The following is a 9,781-nucleotide window of genomic DNA, read 5'->3' as shown; positions in this document are numbered from 1 at the left end:
CAATTTTTAAAAAATCTGCATACATACACACACACACACACACACACACACACACAAAAAAAAAAAAAAAAAGGAAAAAGAAGAAAAAAAAAAAGCATGTTTTATACTAATTCTTATGCAATTCAAAAAGTAACCGTTTCTAATGATATCCAGATTTTTTAAAAAGAAGTGCATGGTTCAGAAAGAAAACTATCACAGAGTCGGCATTTTTTTTTTTTTTTCTCTTCATTTTTTTTTTGACTAGAAATGTAAATTTATACCTTTTCCATTAACCTTCAACTCTTGCTATGTTTCAATAAATTCTTTGCAGAAATATATATATATTTCTATACTAAGCATGCTATAAAATATGGCATTCTTTATACATAACTCACAGCAATCTAGTGACAGCAGACAAAAATATATGCTGTTCAGGCAGTCAGACTGATCACTGATGGAAAAAGATTTTTTTTTTCTTTCTTTTTTTTTTTTAATATAAAACTGTAGCAATTATCTTTAATACAAATTTACTCTTTAGGGAATTTGTATCAAAAGAAATTCTCTTAACTTATACTTTCTTATTAGTATAATTATAAAGTTCATCATATGAATTCCCACCATTACACAATATAGATATGTTATTAAATTATCTGCAGGCAAATTATAAATGATTTACCACACAGAACATATATATCCTAACCTCATATTTTTAAATTAAGAACTTTTTTTTAATTTATAGTTTACACATAAATTACTACTGCAAACTTTAAGTAAACAAACTAATATTAAAATGTCATTACAATGGCCATACTAGTTGCTTAAAAGCAATTTTTCCTTTTAACAAGGAATAATCATGTAAAAAATTCATTTAATATCAAGATTAGCTAACAAGTTATCTTAGTAATCTTGTCTATTACATTCCAGCGAATGATATGCTGTACTAGGTCTATATTTTAAGCACATTTATGTATTCTGAATCACAGCAAGATCAATACAATAAAAGGCATTACTTATTTAATGGCAAGATGGTATCCAAATTTGTATGTGGTTGTTCAGGGCACAGTAATTTGTGAAACCATTGAAAAAAAAAAAAAAAAAAGGCTGCAAAATTGGTGATTATTCTTTTCCCCACAAATTAATTTTTTTTAAAACTTGTCCAAAAACTAACAGTCTCCTCAATGAGGGGGAGGTGGTTCACTAGACTTATTTCTACCATCTACATGCCTTAATGCTTTCCTCCGTGTTGAAGAAGGTGAAGAACCTCCTTCCCTGGTTGGTGTTCTAGTAGCTTGTCTACCTGCTCCTAGTCCCTCTCGTGAAGCAGATTGCTGAACAGTAGAGCTAATGCTTCCTCTTTCCTGAAGCAATCTTTCTTCTCTTAAAGGCTGATTGGTGCCACTGGCACCTATTCCATTTCTTCCTCTATGCAAAGTTCCACCATACCTTCTCAACGATGGAATTTGTGCTCCCTCACCATGAGCTTTAAGAAGACTCATTAGATTAGGTTTTGCAAAGTGAAAATGAGACAAAACTCCTTTGCTAGATGCTTCAATACTTTCTGCACTACCTAATTTACTTACATAATTTTGTGAAGGAAGACTACTTTCTTCAGTATTGGAAATCACAACTAATTGCTTACTTATACAGTCCCAATCATCACTTAGGGTTAACTGTTCTTTTAGGGAACTTAAAAGGAGTTCTTGTACAAACAGACTTCTATCAGCATGTTCAACTTCTAGAGCTTGTAATTCAGTTTCACTTAACAGTGGTTCCATATACCTGGCAATGAAAAAAATTAGATTGTTTTAATTAAAAAACTCAATTCATTTATTTAATTTCTAATTTTGTAAACAAAATGAAAAAGACTTAAATCTTAGTAAACTCATGATGTTTCTTTGATTCACATGGCTTTTCAGTGTCTTTTTAAATTTAATATTCAGAGAGTTAATTTATGTCATGTATGCCTTTTGCTTAATTCTTAATACCAAGTTTTCTTCATCTTCCCAAATATCCACCACCAATTCATTCATGCTGATCTCAGCATAATTCTCCAAAGGTAAGAGGAAAACGTAGTTAACTTTGATCCTGTCTTATTAATTGCAAAAAAAAAAAAGACTACATCCTAGCTCATCCTCAACTTACCTCAGAATTACAGACTATATTACCTATTCTCCCTGGGAATAATCCTGACTTCTAACCTTCCTTGTCATAAATACATCACAAATATCATCAAAAAAAGGTAGGGTTTCTCTTTTATTCTCATTATTTGTACATCCTGTGAATGATATGCTGTACTAAGTCTATAATTTAAGAGGCAGTAGCCGCCTTTTTTCTAGGCAGCTAATGCCTCTAATTCCTTGAACTATATTCGAAAGAGGGAAGTCAGATTAATTAATGATCTCTCTCTCTCTCTCCCCCTCCCTCCCCCATTATCACACAGATGCTCGGTTTCTTCTACCCACCTTTTCAATAGATATTTTGATGGGTGCTGTTCTGAATTGGAATCTGTATTTCCAATACATACCTGAACTAGTCAACATTTTCCCATTCACAGTTTAACTTGATCCAAACTGACGCAATTCATTTTTATTCTTTATTTATACTTCCTATTTGTGTTCTTCAGAATAGTCTTTTTTCCCTTATTTTACACAAATTTTCTGAAAATCACAATCTGTAGAAATTCAAGACAACAATTTCTCATGTTTGGGGTCACCATAACAAAAAAAGCCTCTAAGAATTATTAATACGTATAATTAACCACTCTTTTACCACATGGAGTTTTTAATATATATTTTATTAAGCACATCGTAAACTAATATATACAATAGTGTGACGTTTCAGGTATCTTGCCGATACCCATCATCAGACCGTGCTGTTTGGGAATAGAAATAAAATTAAAAAGTGAAGGTTACTAATTAGATTTACATTGAGCAGTTCTCAATTACAATCAATTTTTTTTTAACAAAGGATCAGTTATAAGATGTATTAACAATTGGTGAGTTCTAATTTTCAATAATGCCAGTGAGTAGATAAATAATTCTAAGTTATAATAACAAATTGAGCATCTCTAAGATTATAGTTACGACATAAAGGAGCAATCATATGTTATTATTACACAATTATATGAGCAGAACTTGGTTACACTGAGCAATTTTTTAAGTTACTTTACTTCTAGTCTATTTTATAAGATGAATTAAGACAAAACAAATCTTACCTGCTCAACGCCCTCAGACCTGAAGAGAAATGGGAAAAAGGATCAAGCCAGCAGTGCCTTTTATAGGCCAGGGATTCTTATAATTAGCCAATAGGAATAGTGTTCATCATCATCATCATCAGCCATTGTGCAATGGCCTCTTTTGTGCAATGGCCATCCATTTGCTACCCACAAACTCATGAATTTCATCTGTCTATCTCCGTTGCTGGCTTCCAGGTTTTCTTCTAGCTCCTCTTGGAAGTTATATTCAGTTATTTTCTTAGTCCATCTGTCATCTTGTCTTCATGCTATGTGTCCTGCCCAAGACAATTTTAGTTCTTTAGTTTTGATAAGAATGTCCTTGAGTTTGCTGCCCAATCCATGTGTTTCTCTTCTTATCTAACAGTTTGAATTCCAATATAATTTGTTCCATTCTTTGCTGTGTAGTTCTCAGCTTTTTTTCCATTCTTTTGGTGAGTGCCCAAGTTTCACTTCCATAAGTCATGGTGGGGAGTATACATTGGCTCATTATTTTACGTTTCAGACAAATTGAGATATTGTTTCTCAGTATGTGACTATATTTTCTGAATGCTATCCATCCAAAATTTATTCTTTTCTTGATTTCCAGCCATTTATCATTATTACAGCTAATGACTTGTCCCAGACTCCACCGTTTCAATTATTGCTCCTTCAACCATTATATTCCTTTCTGTGGCATACTTGTTCATCGTTACTTTTGTTTTAGCCAGTTTGTTTTTGTTTTAGTCCAAAATCCTTACCAACTATGCATAACTGATTAAGATTTTCCTCTAATTCTTTGGGATCGTGGCTTATGACTAAAATGCCATAGGGATAGTGTTAGGTTATCCTAGATTCAGTGAGCTTGAAAGCTGACCTTTGACTTCCTGCTCTGATTCTGGGTTGCTGTTGACCATCCGTTATGGTGTGCAGGCTGGTTCTGGGGGTCTGGAAGGGGTTGTATGCGTTCTGCACCTCTGGATGGCTTGTTTCTTTTTCTTTCCTGGGTCCTTATTTCTTTTTTTTTACAACTCTTTATTTTATTTTCTCATTGAAAAGATGAAAATACTGTGGGTTGAACTCAACCCACTGTTTTCTATTAATTGCTGAAGATCCAAATAATTTGATAAGAAATGCTTCTTTGAATTTTCTAAAATTTTAAAATATTTAAATTCTAAAATTTTTTTTAGGAGTACATCGACAGGTTCTTTTCTCATAAATTATTTAAAAAATGTTTTCAATATAAAAAAAAAATACATTTTTTTAAATTACATTTCTGATGAAGGACTTTAGAATGCCTATTTTCGTGGAGAAAGGATAACAGCATGTATAATTTAGTATGATGTTGGTATCTGTGAGTTTTCTTAAAACTTCCATATGTAGTTCTTTGGATTTTCTTGAAAAAAGGATGTCCTGGAAAAGAAGTTGGCCATTGTCCTCTATTTCCATTTTGAAATTGATTTTTTGGTGGCAATTGTTGAGAGCTTCAAAGAACTTTTCTAACTTATCTGTACCATGATTCCAGATGGCTATGATGTCATCTACGTATCTACACCAGAATTTAGGATTTATCTGTTGGTTTTCCAAGAAATTTTCTTCAAATTTAGACATAAAAATTTCTGCCAGGAGAGGAAATAGGGTGTTTCCCATGCTGAGACCAGAATTCTGCATTTAGAATTTTCCATTGAAGGTTTACCTATGAAGAGATGAGGTCTATTATTTCAGTGGCTGGAAGGGGACTTGGGTATCCCATGGTGATATGGCTGTCTATTGTTTGGAGGAGACATGTTTTTGCTTCTTCTATGGGAATGGTAGTGAACATGGAGTCCACATCAAATGATACTAGCATATCTGCTTTGTTGATTTCAACCCCTTTTATCCTGGATATTTTTTAATGAGCTTTGATTCTTCGGAACTATCTGGGAGAGGAGCTGTGTCAGCCATTTCAATATCTTCTGTCCTGGGTGATGTCTACCACTAATAATGGGTCTGGCAGGGAATCCTGGTTTGTGCGCTTTAATGTTGGCAAACATATAAGATGCTTCTGAATTGTTAGGGTTGAACTTCCTGTGGTGCTCTTCATCAATAAATTTCTTGCCTAGTATGGTTTGAAGTTTTCTTTTGACTTTTTTCTTGAGGCTGCTGGTGGGATCTGTTTTTACTGCTTTGTTAGGTGTTGGTGTCTTTTAGAAGCTCTTCTACTTTCTCGATGTAGTTTTCATTGTCAATAATGACTGTTGTGTTCCCTTTGTCTGCTTTGGATATATGTATATTCTTGTCTTCTTTCAGGTTTTTCAGTACTTTCCTTTCTTCTGTGGATAGGTTGTTGTTCTTGTTGTAGACCCTCTTGTAGTTTGAGCTGTATATTGACTGGATGGCTGTGTTTTTGATTGTATCTTTGGCTAGATTATCCTGAACGTACTTTAAACTATTGTACAGGTGGGCTAGAAAATCTAATGCGGGGATATGGTTGGGTGTCAGTTTAAAATTAAGGCCTTTGCTAAGTACCTGAATTTCTGCGTTCGTGAGAGTTTTTAGCTCCACATTTTTGAGCTAAGGCTGATGATATGGTCCGGAATTTCAGAGGTATTATTAGGGTGGTCTAATTCGCGTACCGGTTTATCTTTCGGAGAAGGGTAATTTGAATTCAACGGCAAATTTTGATTTATAAGTCTAAATATGCAGTCTAATGCAGAATAAAAGAGCACAAAAAAGATGTAGAGTATGGCAGAATCAATCTGATACAGCTCTCCAATGTGGGGACACTCGAAACTTCCATAACACAAGTATTATTTCCACAGATAGTCAGTACAACAGAAGAAAATTCAAAGAAGCATTTCTTATCAAATTATTTGGATCTTCAGCAATTAATAGAAAAATGGGGGTTGAGTTAAACCCACAGTATTTTCATCTCTTCAATGAGAAAATAAAATAAAGAATGGTAAAAAAAAAGAAACAAGGCATCCAGAGGTGCGGATCGCATACAACCTCTTCCAGACCTCCAGAACCAGCCCGGATGATCAAAGGTCAACAGCAACCCGGAACCGGAGCAGGAGGTCAAAGGTCAGTTTTCAAGCTCCCTGGATCTAGGATAACTTAACGCTATTCCTATTGGCTAATTATAAGAATCCCTGGCCTATAAAAGGCACTGCTGGCCTCTTTCCCATTTCTCTTCAGGGCGGAGGGATGTCAACAGGTAAGATTTGTTTTGTTTGTCTTAATTCATCTTATGAAATAGGCTAAAAGTAAAGTAACTTAAAAAATTGCTCAGTGTAACCAAGTTCTGCTCATATAATTGTGTAATAGTAACATAGAATTGCTCCTTTATATCATAACTATATCTTAGAGATGCTCAATTTGTTATAACTTAGAATTATTTATCAACTCACTGGCATTATTGAAAATTAGAAATGATCAATTGTTACTACATCTTATAACTGATCCTTTGTAAAAAAAAAAAAAAAAAATTTATGATTGTAATTTAGAATTGCTCAATGTAAATCTAATTAGTAACATTCACCTTTTTAATTTTATCTCTATTCCCAAACAGCATGGTCTGATGATGGGTATTGGCAAGATACTCGAAACGTCACACTATTGTATATATTAGTTTAGGCTATGCTTAATAAAATATATACAGTGGATTCCGGTTATTTGGGCCACCGGTTAATCAGGGCAGCCGTTTATTTGGGGGCAAATCTTAAAAAACAGAAACCAATCGAGAAAATAGCCAGGGTTTACTTCGCTTAATTGGGACAGCATGCCGTTTAATTGGGGCAGGAGACCACAGCACTGGAGATTACCCTACGATTGTCTCCGACGGTACCACGTGGTTCGGTCGAAATTCTGGAGGTCACAAATATAAAACAAAAACAATTAGCAGTCACCTGTTTATTGGGCTTTTATGTTAGTGAAATCTATCATAAACTTACAGTAAACTCGATCTTACTGAATTTGTGATAATACCGACAGCTGGAATTCTGTGGGTTATTATGGTGAAATGTGTTTACACTTCCATGAAATCTTCAATCATATAAAAAAATTAATTTTCAGATCTTCTCTTCATTCCTATTTTTAAAGCTTTGTAACTCGTTACTCGGTTCTCACTTGCACGTATTGTGTTACTTGCAATTTGTGTGTGTGCTGTGTTCTTTGTTATTGATTGCTTATCTTTTTACTGTTTTAAATTTTAACCTCCCCCTGCTCACAAATGTCAGTGAACAGAAATGTCAACTAGTTTGTATGTACATATTACAGTACGTATTAATTATTCCGATTTTCACGTATCATTTAATTTTTTAATTGGCAAGGTAATAAAGGGTAAATTTGTGCTTAATATATCTTTGCTTTTATAGCCTGTGGATAATATTCCTCCTATTTTCGCTAATTAGAATCTCTGTTTAATAGAATTAAAATTCAATTCACAAATGTGATCACAATGACCGGCACTTATTGCACATCGAATAGTGAACGGTACTTTACTATGTTGAGTTCGTCGTAACATGATTTGATTGTACAGTGAACCAATTGTAAAAAAAAAAGGGGGGGGGGGGTACATTGTATTTTTAACTATTTACGTGAAACTTCGGATAATTGGAGCAGCCGCTTAATCAGGCCAAAATGAACTAGTCCTGATGTGTCCCAAATAACCGGAATGGACTGTATGGTAAAAGAGAGTGATTAATTATACATATTAATAATTCTTAATGGATAACAACCATGTAATGTCCTTCCCCAACTATATTAAAAAAAGCCTCACAAAATCCAACTCCACATCCAAGCCAAATGGACATGTGTGAAGTGGTAACAATGCATTTTTGTACTGGCTAACAGGGCTCTGAAGAAGCTGACAGGCCCAGCAAGCCGATAGTGGATAAAAAGTGCTACAAAAAACTAGAAGAGTCAAAGCCAGACTGAAAATAATAAGGAAAAACGACATAGCTTGGACACTGGACTGCGAATGGGAACACTGAATATACTTTCTTTAATAGGCAAGATGGAGGAGTTAATTGATATGATGAATGAAAGGAAATTGGACATTTTGGGTTTGAGTGAGAAGTGCAGAAAGAGTGAAAAAAAGTGTATGATTGAAGAATTTACATTATATTGGAAAGGTGCAGAAGACAAATCCAGGAATGGAGTAGGTATAATTGTAAGCAAAGAGATAAATGTAAGAATTATAAAAAGTGGAAGAAATTAACAAATAAATAATGAGACTCACCTTTGAACTTGAGGGGACAAATTTGACTATAGTGCAAGTTTATGCTCCACAACAAAGAGCAAAAGACAGCGAGAAGTTCGGATTTGAGGAACAGTTGGAAAGTGTCATCCTAGGAAAGAGTGTGGTAATTAAAAGAGATTTAAATGCACAGGTAGGGAGAGAAAGAATAGGGCTAGAGAATGTTATGGGAACTTATGGATACGGAAAAAGAAATGAAGGCCAAAGGCTAGTGGATTTATGCTTGTGAAATGGATTAAAAATAAGTAATATTTGGTTTGACAATAAGTTAAGCCATAAGATAACGAGGTAGAGCTAGTATAGAATATATGAAACAGTAATAGATTTTATCATCAAGAGAATATGCAGTAGGAAAGTGATAGATGTGAAGGTTATACCCTCAGTAAGTATGGACAGAGACCACAGACTGTTGGTGGCCAAATCTGGGATAAGAGTTGAAAATAAAAAGAGCAGAACTGGACAAAAGATAAAGATCTCAAATTGCAGAATCAAGAGATGAGAGGAATTTGAAGAGAAGATCAAAGAGAAAGAGTACCAAGTACAATAACAGAAGATGTCAACTAGGAATGAGAAAAATTTAAGAAGGTAAATTTTCCAGTTCTCCCACACACCTGTACAGGTGTGTGGGAGAACTGGAGGAATCAGAAAAGAAAGACACACACATTAGTGGAATAACAAAACTAAAAGGGTAATGAAACTGAAGAATGATGCTTTCAGGAAATTTATGAAAACAAAATTGAAAGGCATATAATGAGAAGAAAAAAGAAAAGAGAATTGTAAAAGAGGAAAAGGCAAAAGTTGGATGGAGTTTACACAAAAATTACAGGAGGATATTAATGGAAATAGAAAGATGATATATGGGATGTTGAGGAATAAGAAAAGGAACAGTGAAGAACCAGGGTTCCTACTAGATGCAAGTAGAAAATTAGTCATAGATGAGAAGGAAATCAGGAAACAATGGCAGTACTATTTTACAACCGTTTAATGCTAATGCCAATGCCAATGGAAAGGAAGATGGTGTAAGAAGAGAAGAATTCGCAGTGGGAAAAGAGAGCCCAAAAGTTGGTCTTGGTGAAGTAAAAGAAGCAATGAAAAACATGAAGAATGGAAAATCCCCTGGAGTTGACAAGTTATGAATTGAAGTTATTAGGGATGCTAGAAATATTGGATTAAAACGGCTGTATGATACTATCAGCCTGGTTTGGACAGAGAATAAAGGAACAAAGAGACTGGACAAAGGGAATCATCATACCGATTTTTAAGAAAGGGTCCAGAAGAGAATGTAACAACTATAGGAGAATCAATTTATAATGCTACTGTGCTAAAACTGAGCAAATACCCGAGCCAGGATT

At 34.3% G+C, this 9,781-nt stretch overlaps 1 protein-coding gene across 2 annotated transcripts in view; it reads right to left on the bottom strand.

The window, feature by feature from the left end:
• Nucleotides 1-1,083: 1,083 nt before the first annotated feature.
• LOC150089663 (E3 ubiquitin-protein ligase KCMF1-like) overlaps nucleotides 1,084-9,781 on the bottom strand; it is a 223,166-nt gene continuing 214,468 nt past the window's right edge. For both annotated transcript variants that reach the window (XM_090368717.1, XM_090368718.1), the window contains one exon: nucleotides 1,084-1,758. In XM_090368717.1, the coding sequence (XP_090224843.1) occupies nucleotides 1,155-1,758 (604 nt within the window). In that variant the 3' untranslated portion in view covers nucleotides 1,084-1,154. The remainder of the gene's footprint in view (nucleotides 1,759-9,781) is intronic.

The sequence above is a fragment of the Mastigoproctus giganteus genome, chromosome 2 (genome assembly GCF_048544385.1).
Source record: "Mastigoproctus giganteus isolate SK-2022 chromosome 2, ASM4854438v1, whole genome shotgun sequence".
In the NCBI taxonomy this organism is placed as follows: Eukaryota; Metazoa; Arthropoda; class Arachnida; order Uropygi; family Thelyphonidae; genus Mastigoproctus; species Mastigoproctus giganteus.
This window is presented reverse-complemented; position numbering and strand designations above follow the sequence as displayed.